General features: G+C 37.9%; 1 protein-coding gene across 2 annotated transcripts in view; it reads left to right on the top strand.

The window, feature by feature from the left end:
• The window catches only part of atxn3 (ataxin 3), a 71,336-nt gene that overhangs the window by 13,851 nt on the left and 30,104 nt on the right, over positions 1–27,381 (top strand). For both annotated transcript variants that reach the window (XM_060829346.1, XM_060829345.1), the window contains exons 2-8: positions 23–187; positions 1,964–2,008; positions 3,819–3,904; positions 4,133–4,199; positions 6,577–6,664; positions 9,964–10,102; positions 10,432–10,601. In XM_060829346.1, the coding sequence (XP_060685329.1) occupies positions 23–187; positions 1,964–2,008; positions 3,819–3,904; positions 4,133–4,199; positions 6,577–6,664; positions 9,964–10,102; positions 10,432–10,601 (760 nt within the window). The remainder of the gene's footprint in view (positions 1–22; positions 188–1,963; positions 2,009–3,818; positions 3,905–4,132; positions 4,200–6,576; positions 6,665–9,963; positions 10,103–10,431; positions 10,602–27,381) is intronic.

Genomic DNA, 27,381 nt, shown 5'->3' with positions numbered 1-27,381 from the left:
TTTACTCTGCTTGATTCCACAGCAAGAAGGATCCCTTTGTGCTCAGCATTGCCTCAACAATTTGTTGCAGGGAGAGTACTTCAGTCCCATAGACCTCTCTACAATTGCACAACAGTTGGATGAAGAAGAGCGAGAAAGAATGGCAGAGGGAGGAACTGCTACAGAAGAATACAGAATATTTTTACAGGTCAAAATGCAAGCTAACTTAAAGTCAGTTTCAGTGGTGCTGCTGTGCATAAGCCAGTTGTCATAACTCGGTAATAAAAGCAGAAAGTGCTGGAGAAACTCAGCAGGTCTGATAGTCATTGATGAAGACAGAAACAAAGTTAATATTTCAAGTCCACTATGACTCTTCTTCATATTTCTTTTCTGTCCAAGCTGTCAACTTTGTTTCTCTCCACAGATGCTGCCGGATCTGCTGAGTTTTTCCAACACAATCGGTTTTTATTTCAGAACTCCAGCATTCACTGTATTTTGCCCCTCTATGCCACACTGGATCGTGAAGAAGGCTTTTGGTCAGTCCATTGGATATAGGAGTAAGCATGGAGAGTCGAAAAGTGTGGCAATGGAAAAGCACAGCAGGTCAGGCATTGTCCGAGGAGCAGGAGAATTGATGTTTCAGGCATAATTCGTGATGAAGGGCTTATGCCCAAAACGTCGACTTTCCCACTCCTGGGATGCTGCCTGACCTACGCTTTTCCAGCGCCACACTTTTCGACTCTAATCTCCAATATCTGCAGTCCTCACTTTCTCCTATACTGCATGCAGTTCAGGTCTCCATGCTATAGGAAGAATGTTGTGAAATTTGAAAGGGATCAGAAAAGATTTACAAGGATGTTGTCAGGGTTGGAGGATTTGAGCTATGGGGAAGGGCTGAATAAACTTAGACTTTTTTTAAACCTGGAGCGTCAGAGGCTGAGAGGTGACCTTATAGACGTTTACAAAATCACGAGGGGCATGGCTAGTGTAACTAGGCAAGATCTTTTCCCCAGGATTGGGGGAGTCCAAAACTAGAGGGCGTAGGTTTAAGGTCAGAGGGGAAAGATTTAAAAAGGAGCTAAGTGGCAGTTTTTTTCATGCAGAGGGTGTTACATGTATGGAGTCAGCTGTCAGAGGAAGTTGTGGAGGCTGGAACATTTAAAAAGCATCTGGATGGGTACATGAATAGGATGAGTTTAAGGGATATGGGCCAAATGCTGGCAAATGGCACTAGATTTATTTAGGATAACTGGTCAGCATAGACGATTTGAACCAAAGGGTATTATATCTCTATGACTCTGTAACTCGGTAGTAGTGGGCTGAGAAATGGGAAGTGAAATTTATTGTTGATAAGTGTGAGTTCTTGCATTTTGGAAAGTCAAATCAAGGCGGGAGTTTCATGGTGAATGGTAGGGCCTTAAGCAGTGTAATGGAACAGAGGGACCTTTGAGTTCAGGTACACGGTTCTCTGAAAGTGGAGTCACAGGTAGACAGGACAGTGAAGAAGGTTTTGGCACACTGGCCTTCATCAGTCAGGGCATTGAATAAAGACATTGGGAAGTTATGTTGCAGTTGTACAGGTTGCTGGTAAGGCTGAACATAGGGTGTTGTGTTCAGTTTTGGTCACCTTGACAATGCGTTCCAGGCAGGAGTCACCATCTGGATGTATTTTTTTTTAATGTCATCTCTGATTCTTTTACCAATCACCTTTAATCTTTTTGAGTGACAGGATTTAAGATAAGTTGTTAAACCAAGGCCTCATTTGCCATCTAAAATTACAACAGTAATTTCTTGCTGATGTCAAGAGCAACTTTCTAATTGTAACAATATTCTTGTTATAGTTAAAGATCCATCCAGCCAAGGAACTATTAATTGATAAAATTATACAGATTTTTGCATGCTTCATCTGCCAGTAAAGAATAGGCACCTTTCGCATTAGTCCATGAACCGTGACCATCTTGCGTTCTGTTTTCTTTCAATGTAGCAACCTTCAGGGAACATGGATGATAGTGGATTCTTTTCAATTCAAGTAAGTATTTGATTTTAAACCTATGAATTCATTTTATTCAGCATGCTAAAAGTGATATGAAGCATCTTTTTTTTCTCTGTTGTAATTGAAAAACAGATCTTTTAAAGAAATTATAGCATACGGCATCCACAAGCTGAACTTAATTAGAATAGTTTGATTTGTTCTTTCTTCTTTGATATTTTGCTTCTTTACTTTTCTAATTTTAACTTCCTATCTGGTTTTCTAAGTCAGTTTCTTCAAGTTGTTTCTAAGTCTACTCTGCAACCACCATTTCATCTCTATGGTAGCAACATGCACTGTCTTAGTGTAGAAAAATATGCAGTAACGGAACTTTCAGTATTTGAATCCCTGTCCCAAGTTATCATTTCCATACTACTTAATTATTAAAATAGCACATGGCAAATGTGAAGCTGGCATAACCATCAAAGAATTGAAAGGGATGGGAATAGGATAATGCAAGTGAAATTTGGAGTAATTACAAATGGGCAATGTTTCAGTTAATAATAAGCATGAAGTAACTGTAATGTATTTTCATGGCTGACTTGGCAAATTAATAGTTTTAACTGTTAAATGAATCAAGAAAATGCACTTGTTCTGAGAGGTGGCAAGCATTGAAGATGTTGATGAAATGAGTAGTATTTCTGAAGCTCTCATTACCCCTAATACTTACTCATCACTGAAAATGCATTGCTCTCAAATGTACTTTTACATACTCTTTTTGGCAGGATGGAATTACCCAAACCATGGCCATATCAAGATATGATCATAAGAATGCTTTGAATGCAATGTGTAATTATTGTGTTTTTATTTTACGTTTGCCAACAAAGAAAACAAAACTTATTCCTTGAGGCAAATTTATGCAGGCTGAATAAACTTCATTTGTTCATGTTTATGCTTAGCCTGCTCAACAATTTAATGTATTTCATCTGGCAATGTAACATTAATATTTGTATAATACAATATATAAACGATGTATGTACCATCACGTTAGAGCTAATATGTGTTTCCTTGTAGGACTGATGCATGTGCTAGGTATAAACTAAAATATTTTTTGTCATCTTTTCCAAGCTTTATTTATCAAGGTATAGGTCAAACCGCAGATGAACAATAGCCCCTGAGGGCACCAATGATTTATTATCCTCCAGTAACCCTCTTGTGCACTTTCTCCAAATCCTCTTTTAATTGGACACACTAAGATTTCAACATGCTACTGTTCTTCTGATCAGTAAGGATGAAGAGATTTGATTGGCAAATGGAAGAGGGTATATTTTGCTTGTTTTAAAGTTCACCCTAAAATGGTAAAATAAACCAACAGGTTAACACAGAAATGGAGTGCTGAGAAATTAGTTGTAACATTCTGTGAAATCAGAAGTAGTTTTCGTCACAGGAGAAAGGAACCCAATAGTTTTCTTCTCGCATTCTCTCTACCTTTCTTTCACCCCACTCCCAAAACCTGCCACAACTGCCAAACACCTCTGAACGTTGGGTCAATTGAAAACATTCAAGACTGAGATTTATAGTAAGGATATCAGGGGATATATGATATAAGAAACAATCAGTTTAATTACATTTCTTTACATTGTGAGAAATAACTACAAATACTGAAGACAAATAATTATAGTCCTGAGTGTAACGTGGACGAGGGAAGGCTCCAGGAAAGTGAAAGCAATATGTTGAAGCATATACATTTGCATGTGTGAAAATAAGTTGCTTTTCAAATTAATTTTATGTGATTCCTATTGTATTGTTAATATCCAAAGATTGTATTGCTTATACCCAAAGAACTTTCAAAGCAATTTTATTTCTGCAGGTGATTAGTACTGCCTTGAGTGTATGGGGTTTAGAGATTACCCTCTTCAACAGTCCAGAATATCAACGGTTAAAGATTGATCCAGTGTAAGCCACATTAAAGTACTGTATATGTAAATACAGCATGTTTTCAGTAGTTTAAGTTTTTTTTAAATTGTAGATCTGTTTTCAGGTTTTGGATTCGGTTTGTTAATCTATGCTCTTTAAAACTGTCATTTTATTTGGAAGACAGGCTTTTTAAAAAAAATTGTTGATTCTTTCAACAAATTGCTTGTGAAATAGTTTAAGGTCTATCTCTGTTTGTTGTTTCCACAGAATTGAAAGGGCATTTATTTGCAACTACAAAGAACATTGGTTTACAGTACGAAAATTAGGAAAGCAGGTAGTTAACTCTTTAACATTAAAGAGCTGCTATGGAATTTTGAAATTCATCTCCCAATATCAGAAGAATAAGAGTATTCAATTTGCAAAATCTTTCCAGTATTTTCCACAATTGTTTGAGCTCTTTGTTTAACATTTTTTTAGCTTTGTTAAATTTGCTGTACAGACCTACAGTTAAGTTTTCCTTCTGTCGTAGGAACTTTCATTGCTTTTCATCTTACTTCTTTAACATATAGCTTCACTTGGAGTGAAAAAGAAGTGCCAGCAGATTGAGTTGCCTTTTCAAGACAAAGTTTTTAAAAATATTGTTACACAGTTTCAATAGTTTTATGGTTCAGTAGGTGTTGCCTTTCCCTACCTGAATCAGGTTTCTTTCTAAGCTGCAGCGTTAGAATGGCCCTGACCAAAGCCACAATTGAATTCTCTATGACAGTGACCATTGTGCCTATCCCTCCCCAGTTTCTCTGCAGCCTTTTACACAATTGATGACATCACCACCTTTAAATTCTCTTCTGTAGTCCAGCTTAGTGGCACTGCTACTATTTATTTCCCTTCATACCCACGTAGCCAGATAATCTCCAGCAATGCCCTTTGTTCCAGATGTCAGGATCTGTGGACTCTAGAACCATCAATCCTCAGCTGTGTCCTCTTCCTCTTCTGCCCGTTGTCTCTTTGCAGCACCATCTTCTGATGTGATATGATTCCACGTATCAGGGAATTTATGACACAGGGCTATGATTTTAAGTGCCTGCTTCAGCCCTTCCACTCAATGAAATCAAACTTGTCAGACATCCAGTCTTGTTTGAGTTGCAGTTTCCTCCAGCTAAGCAACCAAAGGCATTGCTTTGGGTCCTCAGCACAAACTTTCTAGCAGTGACAATGACTATTTCCCTCCTAGGCTACTGTTATAGTTTGACACAAGCTGTTTGTAATTTTGGAGCTTGTCTGATTAAGCTGAATCTCCCCATAGTCTCACCAATAAATTGATTTCCTGCTACCACCTCACTAACTTTGGCTGTCCCTATTTGGCTCCACTAATCAGTCACCTTCCTGTATGACCATTTCTCCTACACCCTTTGCTGTCTGCAGCTGATCAAAAGTTTTGCTGTTTGCATTTTATCCTATGCCAAGTTTTGCTCACCAGTTACCAGTGGCCCTACTAATCTCCATTGACTCTGGATCAGTGGTGCTGGAAGAGCACAGCAGTTCAGGCAGCATCCAAGGAGCAGCGAAATCGACGTTTCGGGCAAATGCCCTTCATCAGGAATAAAAGCTCTCCATTGACTCCCAGTTATGCAATGTCTTCAATTCATCCCCATTTGCATGTCCTTACATTCTGTCTCTGTCACCCACACTCACCTTTCTCTGGTCCAGTAGCCATACATTCATCCATTTTCTTTATGCTTCATGTCTACTCCCTCTCTTTGCTACCCTCATAATTGTGAATTAGGCCCACAACTACCTAGACCTTGTGACCCCTCCCGAAATTTTACATTTTAAGGCCCCCCCTTTCAACTTTGATTTTTAACCATTTTGGTCAGCCCTCTTCATCTCTTCTTTTAGTGCATTATTTATATTTTTAAATTACATTCCTGTGATGCAGCATAATATATTTTCCTCTGTTCACAGTACTTTAACAATACAAGTTATTAAATGCAAGAGAGTCAAGCTTTACATCATACTTATAATTTCAATATATTTACCTGAATTGTTACTTCTGCTCTTAATTCCTAATAAGTGATATACACATATGTTGACAAAATTTCCATCTAAAGAAATATTTGACTGATTATATTGGACAAAATCAAATTTCTTGCCTCTACAGTTTCAGTTGATAAATTTACTGCATTTTGGAATGTTGAGCTTTTGAAAACAGGAAGATTGCAGGCTCAGTTCATGATTGCTGAGTTAACCAATCTCAGCTCTGTTGTTGTGAATGTTGCCTTTAACTTGCAAATCATGAAAATTATAGCTAAACTAAAATCCGAAAGAAGTACGGATCTTGGGAATCAGGAACCAGAACAGAAATTGCTGGAAAAACTCAGCAGGTCTGGCAGCGCCTGTGGAGCAAAGAGTCACTGGACCAAAAGCATTAACGCTGCTTTCTGTCCACAGATGCTGCCAGTTCTCCTGAATTTTTTTCTAACAATTTCTGATTTTGTTATGAACATAATAGTGTCAACCTGTTTAACCAGAGTTTTACCACTAGGTGACACTATTACTCATTTCCTGGCATGGGGTGAAGAATGCAAAGCAAAATGAATGTACGTGAAAATAAGTTAATTTAAAAGTTATCATGATGTTGCAGCACAGAATGAATATTTGCTTTGAAAATTTCATAGATGTGATGAATAACTTGTGCTTTCCTTTCTGGGCAGTGGTTTAACTTGAATTCTTTATTGACGGGACCAGAGTTGATCTCCGACACTTACCTTGCCCTCTTCTTGGCACAATTACAACAAGAAGGTATCTTTTGTTCAATATCGCAACAACTTAGTTCATTGTTAATATAGGTAATATTCTGCCTAAAATAAAATAAATGAGGAAATAGTATTAATATTATTTTGGATTGCAAATTGATAGACAATATCTCATAAAGTCTCTAGGTGCTGATTCAAAGTTGTTGCAAATTTTTGGTTACTCATAGCTTTCTCTTTTAGAGCATATATGCACTGAATAAATGTCTTCAAATTTGATACAATACGTCACGTTGTAGGGAAAGAGCTGTTCAAGTTCAATTATTGATGTTACCTCTTCTAAATGTAAAAACCTTTGTGGTCAGATGCCCTGCTCATACTTGCCATTTATGCTTGCATATGAAGATTTGTTACTCAAGCTAGAAAATGATTTCAGGCTGTGGGGCCATGACTCAGCAAGGAGTTAGCTCCTTCAGACATGAATTGGGGAGGAAATTGGACAAAAAAAATAGAAACTTGCTTCAGTAACAAAATACATTTTGAATAATTTTTTTGGAAGTGAAGTTCCAAATCTGCTGTCTAGTTATTATGAAAGAAAATCAGAAATAACGTTTTGGTATTAATCAAAACTTGTAGAAGTCTGACCTCAGTAAAATAAAAGACCATTAACAAATTAGACTATTTTCAATTTTTTACTTTCCTAATGTTTCTTGCAAATTTGGTGATCGTTGGGATGAAGAATGTTTATGCTGAGGTGTAGAACGCTTACCGTTTTAGATGCTAGGTGTTAGCATCTATCAAATCCCGACAAGGCAGAGCGACAGTAAAGCTCCTTTTATTCTGCCTAACAGTGTACTTCAGCCTCAACCTTGGAATAGTGCACAATTTAATTTCCCTTGGCCTACTGTGTAAATCATGACAATAAGAAATGTCCTGCAGAGGACATTTATAATAAACCTTGATATCTTATGGGGACAAATGTAGCAATAATTCTGTGCAAGCACATTTTTGCAAACTGTAGTAAATTGATAATCAATTCATTGTCACCAGTGGTATTAGTTGGAGGGAAGAATATCCTTAAAAAGTGCAACAGGGTTGAATAAATTTCACCCTGCGTGTAGTCTAATATCCCAGCTGAAGAATGGCATGTCCCTAACGCAGCATTCTGTCCTTTGCTACATTATCTTTCTAATGATCTCGAAACCTGTTGTAGGTGTCCAAAGTTTTAGAAAAAGAAGTTGTTGTGTTTATAGAATTCCTGCATTGTGGAAACAGGCCCTTTAGCCCAACAAGTCCCCACCGACCCTCAGAAGAGTAACCCACCCAAACCTATATTTATCCCTGATTAATGCACCTAACCTACACATCCCTGAACACTATGGGCAATTTAGCACAGCCAATTCACCTAACCTGCACATCGTTGGACTGTGAGAGAAAACCAGAACACCCAGAAGAAATGCACATAGACACGGGGGGAATGTGCAAACTCCACACAGACAGTTGCTGAGGCTGGAATCGAACATGGGTCCTTGGTGTGAGGCAGCAGCGCTAACCACTGAGCGACCGTGCCGCTAATTGTATAGGGCATTGTGCTTAATCATGATGCCAGTTGAATTTTGATCAAATTTGACCCATTTAACTGTCTTGTTCTTTGAATGAAACTCACCGCTCCGAAAGGTTGGAGCTGCTTGATCACCAATCAAATAATTTAGGAGTTAAATTAGAGAATGCTGGAGAAACTCAGCAGGTTTGGATACGTGTGTGGAGAGAAAAACACACAGTTCCTGTTTTGATATAACTCTTCACTGAAGCTGAATGGAAAATTGGAGTTTTAATGCTGTTGGCATAGGGGGAGGGGGCAAGTGGAACAGATGGTCAGGGTGCCTTTAGCAAAAGATAAGGCAAGTGGTCGTGATAGAGGAATAATGGTCCTGAAGCGTGCTAACATTTCTTCCCTGGGCTTGCTGCATGCTCCAGGGAAGCCCAGCACAAGATCAAATAAAAGCATCTCATTTTCTGCTTATAGTCTTTAGGACTCGACATTGAGTTCAACAACTTCAGTGCATGAGTTCTGTCTTCCATTGTGATAAAATCTTCTCTCAGCAGCCCCTCTCCAGTATCATGTTTGTATAGGTTTGCTCTGAGTAAAGCTGACCTATTTTCTACTAATCGATTTTACTCAAGAGTCTCCCAAGCAACTTTGGTACCTACAATGACACCATAAGTGGCGATTTGTAAACTTTTCACTGTACCCTTTTGTAATGTATCAGTAAAGCTAATTAAATTCAATTTACTATAAATGTCTATTTTGCACTGATATCCCACCTCTGCTTCCATTAGTAGCCCTTTTGTCTTTTGCTGTGGGACCCTTCACAGTTTATGTCACTCACTCCTCTCAGTCTTTGTCATCAGCACAAAAACATGACTTCCAACCCGTTTCAATTCCAAGGAATAGTCATTTCAGAATCAAGTTATGTTCTCCCTTAACTCTAATTCTCTCTCTCCAGATGCTACCAGACCTGAGGTTGCTCATGTACTTTGTTTTTATCTTAGATGACCAGAGTTATTGTATTCATTGTTCACTTAGATATGCTAGAAGGTTCAGTGCTACAGCTGGTAAACTAAATAAAAATTAATATTTGGGAAAAGCTTGAGTTCATGACAGAATAATCTCAGTTGAGATGATTAACTAGACATTTGTTGTAAATTTTGTTCACTATCAACAAATCATAGAATAGCACAGGTCAAGAGGAGATTGTGATTGACCATGTCTGCAGTCTTGCTTGTTTGAAGGGTAAGCCAGTTAGTCCCCCACTGCTGTTCTTTCCCCATATTCGTGCAATTTCTTTTCACCTTCACTATTACTACTTTCTACTATTGACTCTATTCCCACCAACTTATCAGATGGCTTTCTTTTGCAAATCCTAACTGCTTATGTAAAGAGAAATCTCTTCTAATGCCACCACTGTCTTAAATCTGTTTCCAGTCAATACTGACCTTTCAGACATTGGAACCAGTTGTCTAATCAATTATTCTTTCTAAGCCCGTCATGATTTTGAATACCCGTAACAAATCGACAATCGGCTTTGTGTTTCAAGGAGAACAACTCGGCTTCTCCAACTTATCCATGTAACTCCAATTCCTCATCCCTAAACAATCCTAATAAATTTCTCTGTACCCTTTCTCTAAGTATCTTCTGCCCTTCCTAAAATTGGCCATTAATAATTAGGTAATTATTGAGGCCAAGCTCGCATCTTACCTTGATTGACCAATACTTCCTGGATTTTGTGCTCTCTCTTTAATAAGCCTTGAGTGCCATATGCTTGATTAAATGCTTAATTTCTGCAGGTTATTCGATATTTGTAGTAAGAGGAGAACTGCCAGAATGTGACGCCGATGAGATACTCAAAAGCCTGAGAGTGGTGCAACAAGACAGGCCAAAGCTAATTGGAGAGGATGCAAATCAGCGAACAGAAATCGGTCAGAGGTATTGAGAAATAAAATTGCTCAAGTCCTTCATTTCTTCCATCTCTACAATAATCTACAACTGTTTTTCCTTACTTCTAGGCTGTCATGTCATGTAAATGTCTGACGTGAGTGAGGTCTACATTGTAGGATCCATTTCCTCACACTGACAAATGTGGACGTTATGCTCTACAACAGATGTTAACTATAAACTTAAAAAGGCTCATTCACGGAGAAATATGTTCTCTATAGATTTACAGCATATGGAATGTAATACCCAGTAAGAATAAAACAACTGAAGAAGCTTTCTGTGTTCTTGTTTTAATCTTTTTTTTAAAAATTGTTTCATAGGGTACACAGCAATGACTGGGAACGAGCTATTGATATGTCTAAATCAATTACAAGTGTTCTGGATGAGGATGATGAAAATCTGCAGAGGGCATTGACATTAAGCCGCCAACACATGGAGACAGAAGATGAAGAAGCAGATCTACGAAGAGCAATTCATCTCAGCATGCAAGGTGAGGGTTAGTGCTCCACTGTGATAGGACACCTTGTTAAAAGAACCACCCTTGAAATGACACGCAATAAACCTACAGCCTGAGCACATTTATATGTGGAGCTTAAATGTCAGATCATTATTTTCAGAGAAAGGTCCTACTCATTATTTCTACAGGTTTTAGCCCATAGTCATAGCTTTGTCAGTTCTTATTGAAACTGTAATAGGTAAGTTTTACAATTTGTCAAATTCTGTATGAATATTTAAAATAACCTATTCATCTTGCATTATGAAAAATGTCAGACCCAACCTAATTTGATAGGAAAATTATGATAGCTTTCTTCAATGCTTTGAGAAAATATGTTTCCCAAAATGAATCTCGGTCTAAGCAACAGTATGTGCTGTCTGCTCAAATCATGTTGTAGTTGTTCTGTGAATCAAGCAGGAAAATTGCAGTGCCATTGCCAATGTTCCTACAAGTCGTCTTAATAGATTTCCAGTTGGACGTGATGATGCATTGATGATGTCATTGGGTTCGTAAACCGATCATGTTCTCTGGACTCAGCTTGAAGACCACCATGGTAGAATTTGAATTCAGTGAAAACGCTTCTGGAATTAAAAATCTAATGATGACAATGAAATTATTATCATTTTTTGTAAAAGCCCATCTGGTTCACTTATATCTTTCTTCTAGGCAAGGAAATCTGCTGTCATAACTTGGTCAGGCCCAGATGTAACTCCCACAATAGTGCATTTGGCTGTTAACTGCCCTGTGGAATGCCTTGCAAGCCCCACTGTTATTTTGAACTGCTCAAAATTATCAATGGAATAACACCAGGCAGACCATTTGGCATCAAGCTACGAAATTGAGAGAACGCCTCTCAAACTATTCAAGCAATCTAACTTTGTCACACTGGACATTCTCCTTGAGAAGGTGATCAAAAAGGTGGATGAGGGTAAAGTGGTTGATTTGATGGATATGGGTTTCAGCAAAGTATTTGACAAAGTAGGCTATTGCAGAATATACGGGGGCATGGGATTGAGGGTGATTTACTGGCTTGGATTAGAAAATGGCTAATTGAAAGAAGACAGAGGGTGGTGGTTGATTGGAAATGTTCATCCTGGAGTTCAGTTACTAGTGGTGTACTGCAAGGATCTGTATTGGGCCACAGCTGTTTGTCATTTTTATAACTGACCTGGATGAGGGCTGAGAAGGATGGGTTACGAAATTTGCAGATGACACTGAAGTCAGTGGAGTTGTGGACTGTGCGGAAAGATGTTGCAGGTTACAGAGGGACATATATAAGCTGCAGAACTGGGCTGAGACGTGGCAAATGGAGTTTACAGTGGGAAAGTATGTGGTGATGCACTTTGGAAGGGGTAGCAGGAACACAAGGTACTGGGCTAATCGTGGTATGGATGAGTAGAGATATCTCTGTGTCCATGTGCACAGATCCCTGCAAGTTGCCATCCAGGTTAATTTGGTTGTTGAGAAGACGTACGGTGTGTTAGCTTTTATTGGTAGAGGGATTGAGTTTTGAAGTCATGAGGTTATGTTGCAGCTGTTCAAAACTCTGGTGCAGCCACACTTGGAGTAACGCATCCGGTTCTGGTCACCGCATTGTAGGAAGGATATGGAAGCATTGGAAAGGGTGCAGAGGAGATTTACCAGGATGTTGCCCGGTATGGAGAGAAGGTCTTATGAGGAAAGGCTGAGGGACTTGAGGCTGTTTTCGTTAGAGAGAAGGAGGTTGAGAGGTGACTTAATAGAGACATACAAGATTATCAGAGTATTAGAAAGGGTGGACAGTGAGAGCCTTTTTCCGTGGATGGTGATAGCTAGCATGAGTGGACATAGCTTTAAATTGAGAGGGTGATAGATATAGGGCAAATGTCAGGGGTAGGTTCTTTACTCCGAGAAGTAAGGGCGTGGAATGCCCTGCCTGCAACAATAGTAGACTTGCCAAATTTAAGGGCATTTAAATGGTCATTGGATAGACATATGGTTGGTAAAGGAATAGTGTAGGATAGGTGGACTTCAAATTGGTTTCACAGGTTGACACAACATCGAGAGCCGAAGGACTTGTACAGTGCTGCAATGTGCTATATTCTTGGAATCATGTCATGCAAACAATGTCCCAGCCAACACCTTTGCCATCTCTAATGTATGTCCTGACCCACTAGCAAGACAGACCCAGCCGAAATGGTGACTTAGTGTTGTGCAGTCAGCAACGAGTTCCAGGGAATCTTCAACATTTACTATTGAGTCTATGAAGGCTTATGGCTTCAGGTAAAGAAGCCTACTGCTGATTAACCCCTACTGGCACAACCCAACTGACGTGTTAAGCACAACTTGGAGAAAGCACTGAATGTGGCAAGGGCACAGAATATACACTGGCTGGCGAACTTCGATGTGTATCACTTAGCATGACTCAGCAGTACCAGAACTAATAGAGTTGGTAAAGTCCTAAAGAAGTTAATTGCTCGACTGGTCCTGCGGCAAGTGGTGAGGGACCAACAAGAGGGAAAAACATACTTTCCCTCATCTTTACCATTCTGTCTGTTGCAGACGCATCTGTCCAAGATAGTAATGTGGGAATAACCAATTAACAATTCTTATGGAGACAGATTCACATTTAGAAAGCCCTATGTCATGTTGATAACTTAATATGTCACCTGTTATAGGCATTCTCATTCTTGAACTAGTTTTCATGCACACAACTTGCTTTTACCTATTTCAGGTTTCAGCTCTTGCCCATCTTATCAACTTAAGTAATTTTTTAAAATTATAGAAGTATACTACCTGACCAGCAAGTATCACTCTTATAATTAACATGAAATGTTAGACACCGTATTGTTCAGTGAGAGGAACCACTAAAAGCAGGAACTAAGCTAAGGCATGTCTTACTGTACATCAGTTTGAAGCAGTTAACATTACAATTCGGGAGAGGATCTTATATATGTGTAGAATACATCAAATTATTAAAGCTCCAAAAACAACTACAATGGACTATAACGGGTAGGAGCAAAGTAGGCCATTCTGCCATTGAGTCTGTCAATAAGAGGCTGTCTACAAGCCCACAATGCATTCTTCATTTTTTATGCATGGCCATCAGTGTCCTCATCTAAGATCCCAGAGCAGAGCAACTCTCTCTTCTCTCCCCACCTCACCCCCACTATCATTGCACTGTGAACTATTATTCCTAGCCTGGATGAAGGCTTATGGCATCAGGTAAGGAAGCCTACTGCTGATTAACCTATATCTTCTGACTCAAGCTTTTAAAGTAAGTTCAGTGCCAGAGTCTGAGCTGTTGACTGGGAATGTCACATCAAATTATGGGACCCCTATGGCTGATCAGACAGCAGTTCCTGACTTTCTGGCTGAAATGGGAGGGAAAGGTGGGGTGGCACGGTGGCTCAGTGGTTAGCTTTGCTGCCTCACAGCAGCAGAGTCCCAGGTTCGATTCCAGCCTCCGGTGACTGTGTGGAGTTTGCACATTCTCCCTGTGTCTGCGTGGGTTTCCTCTGGGTACTCCAGTTTCCTCCCACAATCCAAAGATGTGCACATTAGGTGAATTGGCCATGCTAAATTGCCTATAGTGTTCAGGGATTCAGATAGGTTAGGTGCATTAGTCAGGGGCAAATATAGAATAATGAGTAGTGGATTTGGACAGGAGACTCTTCGGAGGGTCGGTGTGGACTTGTTGGGCCGAAGGGCCACGCTATATGGATTCTAAATTCATTCTTCTAAACCCTACTGAGTGTATGCTTAAGTTCCCATCCATACACATGATTAAACTAGTAAATGTTCCTGAATTGCTTCCAATGCCAGTATATCTTTTTTTGGATGAGCTGACCATAATTGATCACAGTTTTCTAGGTCTTCTATAGAAGTAGTGCCTTCTATAGCTTTCGCAATACTTCCTTAGATACTCCAATTCCTTTAAAATAAAGGCCACAATCTATTTGCTCTCCCTACTGAACTTGGATGTGATAAGAAAAGAATGTTGCAATTCTTTGTACTGTATGTCAAATCATAAAGGAGGTTTTTTTTTTCTTTTGAGGGCTGACTGAGATTTTCTCCAGGGCTAATTTTTCATTTTGGGGGCTACTTTTTGTTTTTCAGCAGTTCCTGGGATCGAAAGATTAAAGTTAGAAACAAACGGTTTCCAAAATGCATATTTTGATGTTTACTCTTTGCCTGTATGAAAGGGCATTAAAGAAACTAGATTTACTGGCTTTAGACCTGGACCGGGCAGGTTACCTTATGAGTAAAAGTTGGACAGACTTGGTTTGTATCCACTGGTGTTTAAAAGAGTAAGAGGTGATTTGGTTGAAACATATAAAAGCTGACAGATCTAAACAAGATAGGTGTGGAGTTGATGTTTTCCCCAGCATCTAGAACTCTGGAATCACTGTTTAAAAATTAGGGGTTCCCCATTTAAAACACAGACTCAGTAAACATTATTTTTCTCCCACGGTCATGAATTGTTGGAACTCTGTCCAGTAGAATCCTTATGGCTGAGGGAGAGTTGAGCAGATTCTCATTAAGCAGGATGATGAAATGTGATCGATGGAGGTGGAAATGTGGAATTGAGGTTATCACTGACTAGCCATGATCTTATTGAATGGTGGAGCAGACCTGATTTATCTGTTCACAAACAAGAAACTGTGCTGGACTCGGATCCAAAATCCAACGACTGTTTTCTTTCGTTTCTTCCTCTTCACCCAATCCCTGCATCCTGCTCCAATGGTTGATATTGAAGCAAACACTGGACCTGAAAAGCCAGGATCTTCTGGGTTCATCAGATTCTCAACTTTTTCTACCCATCAAAACTTTTTTTAAAAAATGCTCACACACACATTGATTTTTTTTTAAATCTTGTAGATACTTCTACAGCAGAAACGGAGAATTGAAGAGAACAGAAAAAGAATAGATTTTCCCACAACATTTTTTATCCTCTGCCCCATGTTTCTCAACTTTAAACCTTATTCCCGAAATAATTTACGGAAAAAACATAAAAGTGTCAGAAAATCATTAGAAAGGATTTAACTTTAAACTTTTTGGATAGATTTCTCTTAAGTTTCTGTATACTTTTCTAAACTTGTAAGGCAGGTCCAGGAGTAAGATTTTAGAAGGATGAATAAAGTTACTTTTTTCAATAGATAGTTGTAAAATCATAAAGATTATTAAAATAACATGTAAATTTGAAAGTGAACAATGTTGTGTTTCCCACACTATTTCTTTTGGTCTTTCTCCTATCTCATGCCGAGGCCTCCTTCCCTCCCAGATTGCAGCTTCCCATCTCTCCTCCTTTCCTACTCTCTCTCACTTATAGGCAGTCACTCAAACTCCTCCACCTAAATGCACTTGCTCTCTCGCTTGCACATTCCGAGTTTACCTTCCTCACTATCCAAGTCACTTCACTTGCACTGGTTCCCCCATCATCTTGCCTGTCCATCCTGTGCTGCTGCTCCAACTCCTCCAATAACCAGTGCCCCTTTCTTGCCATTGATACTCCATGGAGCTTTTTGAGGGTCATCAGAGGCATTTTAGGAACCAATTTGCCAGCTGCCCTTTCACATCAATACTGGAACGTACAGATCATGAGTTTTCCATGCCCCTGTACTCTGTGAAGTGACTTCATAGCACAAGCACATCAAGTTCAGCAATGCTGTGCAAGGAATTAAGTAAATCAAAGGCTTGTGTCTGCATGATTAGTTCCTGATCTTAATTATTCTCAGTAATGAGGACATAGCATCTAATCACTTTACCTAAAGTGCATTGTGAAGGCTATGCTGTTGTCACATAGCTGCTAGCAGTTGATGTCTTATTTGCTAGGGAAGCTATACTTTTCTATATAAACCAATTCAAGTGGTTTTGAGGTGAGATGGAGATGCATTTAGCAAAAAGGCATTAATATATTTTGCTGCTGCTTTTTCTTACAAGTTCTCTGCCACAGTGTAATTTTCTATGCTTTATAGATGTCCACTAAGCTCAGTAGTAGCTGTGTCACTCCTGAGAGAGAAGTTTGCAATTCAAGCCCCATTCTAGAGACTTTACCACAGAATTGTGATTGCCACCTTTCAGGTGAGACTCCCAAGCTGTTGTAGGATGAATCCTCACCACAGCATATCGTGAATAAGGTCCATTTGGTAAATTTTCTACCACCATTCTCTTTTCTGTTAGGAATTTACAAAGCTTGCTTCGTCTATCGTGGGTCAAGAGTACAATTTGGTGGTCAAATGAGAAGGGACTCATAGGAACTATAGGATACCAATTATGTTAGCATTGTAGATATTTTTACTGAGATAATGAGGGTGACCTTAGTGTTAGGAGTTACTCCTTCAAGATCGAAAGCCATTCCGCCTGCTCAAGTCCATGTGGCATTATCAGATTAAGTGGTGCTTAATGCATTCTTCAGCACTATCTCTTTTAGACACCTATGCAACAAAACCATGGCATTAACTGACAATTCAAATGGATGAAAAAGTTTCCATAGAACTATTTGAAGAAAAGTCGAGGACTTTACAGAGTGTCTTGGTCAGCATTTATCTCTTGACTATCACCTAGAACCAAAAATCAGATCTTTAATTTTATTGTTGTTTGTGGGATCATGTGTGCAAAATTGCTTTAAGATTTCCGGTCTTTCAAACGTACCTTTGGCATATCTTGAGAATGTGAATGGTACTTTAAACACAATTTCTTTTTAATTTTAGCTGTGATTGCTCAACCAAAGTATGTGGAGGGAAAACTGACCCAAAACTCATCTGTTTCAATACCTCTTCAACAATTTCAAATTTGGGACTTTGCCAACTTCAGTTTGCCTTCTCATATTAGTCAGTGATTTTGATATCCCCTCTATGAAAAGCAACTTAAATAGTAAATAACTATAGGTCATGCTGTTCTGATTTATTTCATTTTTGATAAGAATAAGTTTTATGTTCTCATCTATCTATGTGTATTATTTGGACTGCCAGTAGATTAAAATAGTTTTTATCCTTTGAAACAGAAATGTACAAAAGAAGGTGATAGACTTCAGATCCCTGCATGGCTGGAAAGAGAGCAAAGCTGTACTGTATACGTATGTACATACAGTCTCAAAAGGGAGAAAGGTTTCATTATGGTTATGTTCTCTAACTGTTTCAGAAATAAAACATGAAAACTATGTTTTTATGTTTGTTTGTTTGTAGTTTTAAAACTAATTTCTGCAGAGGTTTATAGTTTTTCTTTGAAAGGTAGAATAAAGTAGTTTTCATCTAACCACACTGTTGAAGTGTAATTATACTATGTGTGAAAATAGTGTGCCAGATATTGCAATGAAATCAGAGCATTAAGGAATATCAGGTATATATCAAAATAATTCCCTTACGAGTAATCTATAATTGAGAAATTGAATTAGTAATCTAGTTGAATGCTGCTAAGTGCCATAGTATGAGAGATTTCTACTTAACATATCTCCTTAATTGATGATCCACTAACATAATTGCACTGTCAGAAGTTTCATGTTCTCAGGAATTTCAGTAAATTGGTTAGGCAGGAGATAGAATGGTGTAGTACAAAAGGAGGCCATTCACCAATCACTTGAGTGAGCTCTCCAACAGTGACAGCACTTTGCCTTTCTCACATAAACGTTTTTACACATCTATCCACTTACTTTTAAAATTATTGTGGATTCTGTTTTCACCTTGTTTTTATTTGGGCATTTGTTATTAAGCAAGTTTATACATTTAAACATAAAGCTCCTAAAATATCCCTTTATCCTTTGTGGTGATTTTAATTTCCCTAGTCCCATTAATTATTCCCTTATCAAAGTCTTTCATAAATTTGAATGCATAAGTCAGATTTGCTCTTACTCTTGTCTGTTCTAATTGGTCTTAACTATTGAAAGTTAACTATGAAGTTATCCTTCATTCTGTAACATCTAAACATTTCACTCTATAAATTTTACAAGATATGTTGTCTTATGAATCATAAAATTAAAAGTTCATTTTAAATCAAATATGCAACTAATCCACTTAAATATTTCAAATATGGAGTGTTGGAGGTGGAGCATATGATCTGACAAAATGTTAAGATATACTGAGAAATCCATAACAACCAGTATCAGCTATGCAAACTGGACAAGAATCAGTTAGAAACCAGGTGCTTTCTTACAAACAAGCTGATTCTTAACACTGGTCACTCCAACCTACTGCTGAACACCTTGGTGCAACCGTCACCGGTTTAATTTGGATAAATGTGAGGCATTGCATTTTGGTAAAACAAACACAGGCAAGACTATATAATTAATAAGTGTCCTGGATAGTGTTGCAGAACAAAGTGATCTAGGGGTTCAGGAACATCATTCTTTGAAATTTGCATCACAGGTAGACTGGATGGTTAAGAAGACGTTTAGTGCATTTGCACCCATTGCACAGACCTTAGAGTATAGGAGTTGGGATATTATGTTGAGGTTGTATAGGTCATTGGTGAAGTCTGTTCTGATCTGATATTATTGTACTGGAGATGGTTCAGAAAAGATTTACCAGAACGTTGCTAGAATGGAGGTTTTGAGTTATTAAAACAGACTGGATAGGCTAGGATATTTTTCATTGGAGCATAGGAGAATGAGGGATGACCTTACAGAAGTTTATAAAATCATGAGAGGCATAGAAAAGCTGAATGGCAATGGTCTTTCCTCTATGATAGGGGAGTTCAAAACCACAGGGCATTTTTTAGGGTCAGAGGAAAGAGATTTAAAAAGGACCTGAGGGTTAGGTTTTCTACACAGTGCTCAATGTGTGGAATGAACTGCCAGTGGAAGTGGTGGGTGGGGATACAGTTACAACCTTTAAAAGACATTTGGATAAGTCCATAAATAGGAAAGGTTTGGATGGATATGGGCCAAATGCAGGCAGGTAGAACTCGTTTAATTTGGCAACGTGGTGTGGGCTAGTTGGACCGAAGAGTCTGTTTTTATGCTCTATCACTCTGTCCGAGAAAGGTATCTCATGGCAAAATTGAAAAGAAAATAAATGAGTACAAGACCATTAGACTTAGTGGGCATAAGTTAGACAATTTGGTCCATCGAGCCTGTTCTGCCATTCTAGAAGATCATAACTAATCTGATTTGGAAATGCCAGTGTTGGACTGGGGTGTACAAAGTTAAAAATCACACAACACCAGGTTATAGTCCAACAGGTTTAATTGGAAGCACACTAGCTTTCGGAGCGACGCTCTTTCATCAGGTGATAGGCCTGATCTGACTATCCTCAACTCCCACTTTCATGTTTTATCTCCATAATCCTTGATATTCTTACTGATTAAAAATCTGATTGTCTTGGCCTGAAATATATGTAATGAGCCAGCCTTTGCAGCTAAAGAATTCCACAGATTTACTATCCTCAGAAATTCCTCCTTATCTTTGTCTTAAACATGTGATTCCTTGCATTGAGGTTATGTCCTGTGGTCTTAAACTCTTCCACAAAGGCAAGCAACCTCCCTGCATCTATCCTGTTAAGCCTGCTAAGAATTCTATATATTTCAATAAGGTCACTTCTTTTTCATCTAATAGTCAATGAGTATATGTTCAACCGACTTAACCCCGTCTCATAAGAAAATAGCTCCATACTTGGCATCAACCTCGTGAAGCTTTTGTGGACTACATCTAATGCCAACATCTCTTTGCTCAATACAGAGATCTAAACTGTCACTGTATTCTAGGTGTGGTCTGACTTGTGCCTTGTATAGTTCCAGCAAGACTACTTTTGCTTTAGTACTCCATTCCTTTGAAATAAAGGCCAACATTTTATTAGCCCTCCCTGCTGCCGGATGAACTTGAATGATAGCTTTTTGTGATTGATACGAAAGGACCCCAAATCCCTATGTGCTGTAGCTTTCTGCCATCTCTCTATTTAAATGATATACAGCTTCTGTATTCTTCCTGCCAAAGTGAATAAACTCACCTTTTATCACATTATATTCCTTTTGCCAAGATTTTACCCAATCACTTAACCTGTCTATATCCCTCTGCACCCTTTTTGTATCATCCTCACCACTTGCCTGCTCACTTACTTTTCTTGTCATCTGCAAACCTGGCTACAGTGCATTCACTTCCCTCATCTAGGTCATTAATGTAAATTGCAAATAACTATGGACACAATACTGATCCCTGTGGCATTCCACAAATTACAGATTGATATCCTAAAAACGCCCCCCTTATCACAACACTGCAATATGCTTTTTGCTGAAAATTTCTGTGCTCACAGTTCCTTTTACCCAGTACGTAGCAATATGGCAGACCTTTCCCGTGTAAACAGTGCCACATTGTATGACACACACAGATGTTAATAATTAGTTGGAGCATAGCACACTGTGATTGTGCAATCTAGCTGATGGATTTTCACAAATTACTCAATTTTTATCATTTTGATTGGTAATGAAATTTCTAGTATCTAAAATAGGGTTTCACCACAGAGTAAAATTATATTTTACAATAACATGATTAAATTTATCTACTGAATTTTCCTTTAATGCATTCCATAAAGTTTTTATTTCAAGACCACAGAATTTCCTGGACAGGAGGGAGAAGCCAAGTAACAATAGATCCTTCAATTTAATATCAGTTGTGGAGAAGTTACTGGAATCTATCATCAGAGGCAGAATGACTGACCATTTTGGACAAGTATAAGCTAATCAGTCAGCATGGAGTTATGAAGGGTAGGTTGTGTTTTGTTAATCCAGTTACGTTATTTAAGGAAGCTCTTGGTTTGCTTCATTGCGGATAGGGAATGTGATGATCTGGGGGTGCAGGTGGCCTTAGGTAAGAATACAAAAATAGAATACTGAGTGCTGGTAATCTGAAAGAACAGAAAATGCTGGAAACAAAACACAGGTAAGACACCATCTGTAGTGAGAGAAAATTAAAGTTTAAAATTTCAGGTGGATGACCTGACAGAAAACAAATTTAGTGGTCTGAAAAAGTTTTCTTTCTGTTTTGACCTGGCGTTTGATAAAGTTCACACAGGAGATTAATAAGCAGAATGTATGCTACAAACAACAAAGTAGATGGCAGATGGCCAGGCCCCCCGCACATGTATAGATGACATCAGCAACTCTTGACCTAAGCAGTGAATCATCTCTACACCACAGTTCAGGGAAAAGCCATCATTATCAGCAGTTAAGGAACAAAACCACGTTACAATTTAAATGGAAGATGAGTGGAGCCCAGTGCATTGTTATTTCAACACAACTGTGTGTTTTTCAAAAAAAAACTCACCTCACCAGATGAAATTAGATTCGGAGATTGAGGTTTGATTTGTGTGGTTTAAAAATCAGCAACCTGATAAATCCAGTCCCATTTGCCAGCATTTGGCCCCATACTGCTCTTAACCCTTCCAATTTGTATACCTACGCAGGTGCCTTTTAAATGTTGTAGTTATACCAGCCTCCTCCATTTCTTCTGGGAGCTCATTCCATAAACACACCACCTTTATCTACAATTCACAACCATCAACAAAAATGAAACTGCAAAGAATTGTAGGTAAAGTTGTGACAGGTTGATAATTATTTGGGAAGATATTAAACAGTAGAGTTTTAGTGATTGTTCTTTGATTGCCAAGATATGACAAGCATGTTTTCTGGAGATCCATATGTAAACCTATTTTTCCATTAAATATGCAAATTACCTGGCTAAAGGAGACAGGTTACAGGTACAATGGTGTGAAAGGTACAGAAAGTTGCATAGGTGGGTGCAATAAGTTACAAAGTTATGTACGTGAATTCAGGACAGCTTGACTGATGAAACTATAGCAGATGGAATTCAATGTTATCTGTATCAATTAGAAACAAATTGCATCAACTTTGTTTATATCCCCTTGAATTTAGAAGCTTGAAGAATTATCTAATCAAGGTACAGTTTTTGAGACAATTAAGGGGTTCGTTAAAATAAATTATTGTTACTGGGGGGGAAATAAGAGGGCATAATCTTAAAATTAGAATGAGACCATTTAGGATAGAGCTTCCTAAACTGGGGTTGCAATACTCAATGGTTTAGGCAGCCAAAGTTTTTAGCTTTGAAATTGGCTGCCAATTAGCTCTATACAAATTCTTACAGCTATGAGGCCACTTTAAATCTCAATTTTTTAAGTGGCCTAACTACCAGATCTAGTCAGATTGAATGCTTTCATAAAAATGTTAGGTTTTTTTTAACTTAATAAAATCTCTGTGGATGGAAATGCTTTGCCTTGCTGTTCTCACAGTTGTTCTGTCCACGCCCCTGCATAAATAAAAAAGAATTCTCTTGGGTCTGGGAGGATGGCAATTCTTGACCACCAAAGTTGGGCACAATGGGAAAAAAATTGGGAAACAATAACCAAGGAGGAAAGTCAAAACAGTGGTGTTTATCCAAAGTGTAATGAAAATCTAGAGCCCACTTTCTCCCAAAACTTGTAGTTGTTAGGTTATTTGAAATTTTGAAAACCTTGATGATTAGATTTTTGTTGGGTAAAAGTATTAAGGTTGATAAACCAAAGACATTTTAATTGGGTTGATGTGCAGATAATCTGACAGGGTAGACTTGAGAGTTATGAATGATTGAGGCTGGCGTGGGAATTGGGTCACCTGAGGGTTCCATTTTTACAATACCTGTAAGCTGCAAACCTTAGATGTCAGCAGCGTTCTATGTGATTGAAATTAAAACGCCAAAGTTGGTGATGCTCTCAGAAAATAAAAATAAAATTTGAAGAGGTGAAAAATACAAAGAAGAAAATAGAGGAAAGTGAGAGAAATAGCGACATCAAATAGGAGAAACCAGTATGAGTGTGACTATGTTAACTAACACTCAATGTACAACGCTTTGGGAAATTGAATGGATTTGTAAACAGTGTTATTTGCTAGTAAATGTTTTTTCCATTTGAATTAAAACAAAAAAACTTGGATTTTGAAACAAATACAGTAAAGGGAGTCAATTTTGTTGACAGATTTTCCAGTTATCTATTATTGTGAAGGCTAATTATAGTGTAAGCCTACTATAGACTTAGTTTTCTATGGCTAATGCTTCTCTTTTGATGTGTTGAGGTGATCGCAAAGAAATTATGGAGTTAGCAACCTCAAAGTTCTTAAGTTTGGCAGTGCCTGTAAGGGTGATAGGTAAAGGTAATGGTTTTAAAAAAAAGTGCAACAGCAGACATCAGTGCTTCACAGTAGCAAGAGATGAGTGGTCATATACTGCAACGAGGCTTATTGTATGCTGAAGATTGCCATTGAAGAAATGTAGAGTGTGAAAGGGCCTGATGAGTCATTTTGGAACTTAAATTACTAGTTGTTGTTTTGGATCTTCATAAGCTCCAGTTTATTCGCTATTGACATGTAGATTAAATGTCTTACTTTTTTGAAAATTATTTTACTTTATAAGCTATGGCTGACTTGTTTTCATTACTGTGGGAAGCTATGAAAAGGAGCCCAAAAAAGGAATGTAGGTGTAAAACAGTGCCCACCTTTTCAATAATTGTGCACTGAAATCTGCAGTTAAGTTTGCAGTGCAGTCCTGTAATCATGAAATAATATTTCATGTTTTTTTGGCAATAATACTGTGGACACTTTAAGTAATGCTAACAGATGAGAGGGTTACGATAGTAAGGTTGAATTCTAAAATTATTTTTCACAGTGGTTTTCGTTGGAAGATGTTGCTAATAATCCCAATTGAATAACAAATCACAGCGGATTCATCTGAGGTGGTGGAGAATATAGTGGTCAGCGATGAAATGGTCGATGAGGTATTGGAAAATTTGAAGATACGTTGGAACCATCTAATTTTATTATTTTAATTGGTGTAACAGGGTATGTAAAAGGAGATCAGTTATGTCTTTAATGATGATTAAAGTGCAAATAGTAGCCCATGGTCTAAACTGTATTCCAAAAATTCTGGATCTTAAATATGTTTTGATTGAAGCAAATGTTAGGAATGCTATAATGGGCAATTCAAAGCTCAAATGAAACTGTAATGAATGTTTTGGAAAACACATTGATTTCAAATTGTTCTTGAGTATATAGCAAGAGTGAAATACATAGGTTTATAAAACATTGTTTTCATATTGAGTGCTTTTGATGTCATTATATTAATTGTGTACGGAATTTCACGTTCTATATTTGACATTTAGAAAAAAAGGTAAAATTGCTACAGGACAACTGGCTGAACTGAAATATTTTGAGGCTTCCAAAAAGCTTGTGAATTAAGTATTTAAACAGGCAATAGGGAATGAATCGTAAATTTAAAAAGGCTGTTACTAACTAGTACAGTAATTTCCTAGCTAACCATTAAAGTTGCATTTTTGCAGTGCAATCAATATTAGACTTTGCAGTCAAGCATCCTAAACACGAAGACAAATTATGGGATCTGGTGTGAATTGAGTGAGGATATCCATTGTTCAAAACTTTTTTTGAACTTTCAGAACACTTTTACATTTGAAGTGTGTGTTTCTGAAAGGTAAGCTTCCTCAAAGTTAAATATTTTGGGGATTATTCTTCCAAATCATCATTCAAGACTCTAAAGACTTAGTAATAGGTCAGAGAAAATTTAACATTTAGAAATGAATGGTTCTGAATATTGGTGCCGATTGATATGACTTACAATACTAACATAAACGCTTATTATTCATGAGATGAAGCTCAGAATGAAGGTTGACAATATACTTGAACATTGGAAAAGAGAAATAATAATCGTCATAGTAAACAAGCCTAGAGGTAACAGTGATCATAACATTGTAGAAATGCACATTCCATTTGAAAGTGAAATGCACTGGTCTAAGATTAATGTGTTAAGCTTTAATAAAGATGATTGCAAGCATATGAAATAAAAACAGAAGTTGTTGAAAAAGCTCCCCAGCTCTGGCAGCATCTGTGAAGATAAATCAAAGTTAACATTTCAGGTGCGGTGACCCTTCCATCAGAACTTATGATAGCTCGGAAAATGTTGGTTTGTATGCTGAAGATAGGGTGGAGGGAGGGGTAAGGATGGTAGGTATGGACTTTAATGGTTAGCAAGGAAATTACTGTGCTAATTAGTAACAACCTTTTTAAGTATTCAGAGCTCAAACTTCCCATTTTTTCATATGGAGAATAGGTTAAAAGGTAGAATAGTAAAGGAGCAGTAGCAGTCATCTGAGGAGATACTTTATAACTCTCAACAAATATATATTCCATTAAGAAAGAAATGCATTATTTGAGAAGATACACCACCTAAGGCTAACTAACAAAGTTAAGGATGGTGTCAAATGGAAAGAGAACATTTACAATCCAGTGAACATTAATGGTAGGTCAGAAGATTGGACAAATTTTAGCAACTGGCAAAGAATGTTTTTTTAAAGAGGGAAAATTAATGTATAAAAGAAAACTAGCTAGAAATATAAAAACAGACATGTTTAAACAGGTGTATGTAAAAAAGGAAAGTAGATAAAGTAAAAGTTCATCCCTGAGAGGTGAGACTGTAACATTAATAATGGGAAACAAGGAAATGGGAGGTTTTGAGCAAGTGTTTTGTACTTGAAAGGTGAGTGATGAACTTAAAACTATCACTAGAGAAAAAGTAATGACACAACTAATGGTTGGCAGATCCTCTGAATATGATCGCATACATCCTCAGATCGTAAAAGAGATAGTTGCAGAGACAGTGGATGTAATGTTCTGAATTCCTTAGATTCTGGATAGGTCCCATCTGATTGGAAGAATGAAATTGTAACACCTGTATTAAAGAAAAAAGAAAAACACAAAGCAGGGAACCATAAACCAGTTTGTTTAACATCAGTCACAGGGAAAATACTTGAATCCATTACTAAGGAGGTGCTAGCACATGTAGAAAATCATAATGCAATCAGTCAGGTTTAATGTAATTTTGTAAAAAGAATTGTGTTTTACTAATTCTACAAAGATTTTTGAGGAAGTGACGATCTGAATGAATGATGGAGAACCAATAGATGTGATATATTCAGATTTCCAAGTCTTATGGGGAGGTGGTGGTGTAATGTCACTGTGCTCATATTTGAGGTGTCCACGTTAATGTTTTGGTACTGGTGGAATTTAAATTCATTTAATACATATGAAATATAAAGCTAGTAACCATAGTGGTGACCATGAAATCATTGTCAATTTTTATTAAAAGCCTGTCAGGTTTACTAATGTCCTTTAGGGAAGGGATCCTGCTGTCTTTATCTGGCCTTGTGATTCCAAAGCCACAGCAGTCTGATTGCTTCTTGATTACCCTCTGCAATGCCCTATCAAGTCAGTTCAAGGTCAATTTGAATGTGTATCAAATAATGCCATATGGTGATGCCCAAACCCCAAAAAAAATCAAAAGAAGTTGATAAAAGATGGGTAAAAGGTAAAATAAGAACTACCCCTCTAAAAGCATTGAGGGCATACCTGTACCAAATGTGCTACAATGATGCAAAGAAGAAACTCAGCACCATCTTCTCAAGAGCAGTTAGGGATGGGCCATAAATGCTGGTCCAGCCAAGCTAAAAGAAAGTAGCGAGTAGAGCTAAGTTCCTGATTTTCAGGTTGACAAACTAACTGATGGGGTGCCACAGGGATATGTGATGGGTCGTGAACTTTTTCATTTGAATAAAGTGACCAAGTATATGGTAGTTAATTACTTGTTAATATAAAGATATTAAGGATAGCAAGGTTGGGCACTGACCGCAGAGGGATACAGACAAGTAAGTGAACATAAGTTTTGCAGTTTGAATATAATGTGCAAAATGTGACTTTGTCCACTTTGGTAGGATACATGAATCACAAAAAAGTGTGCATGTAGGTACAGCAA

The sequence above is a fragment of the Hemiscyllium ocellatum genome, chromosome 8 (assembly GCF_020745735.1).
Source record: "Hemiscyllium ocellatum isolate sHemOce1 chromosome 8, sHemOce1.pat.X.cur, whole genome shotgun sequence".
In the NCBI taxonomy this organism is placed as follows: domain Eukaryota; kingdom Metazoa; phylum Chordata; class Chondrichthyes; order Orectolobiformes; family Hemiscylliidae; genus Hemiscyllium; species Hemiscyllium ocellatum.
Note: the sequence above shows the minus strand (reverse complement) of the source record. Positions and strands in the feature narration are given on the sequence as shown.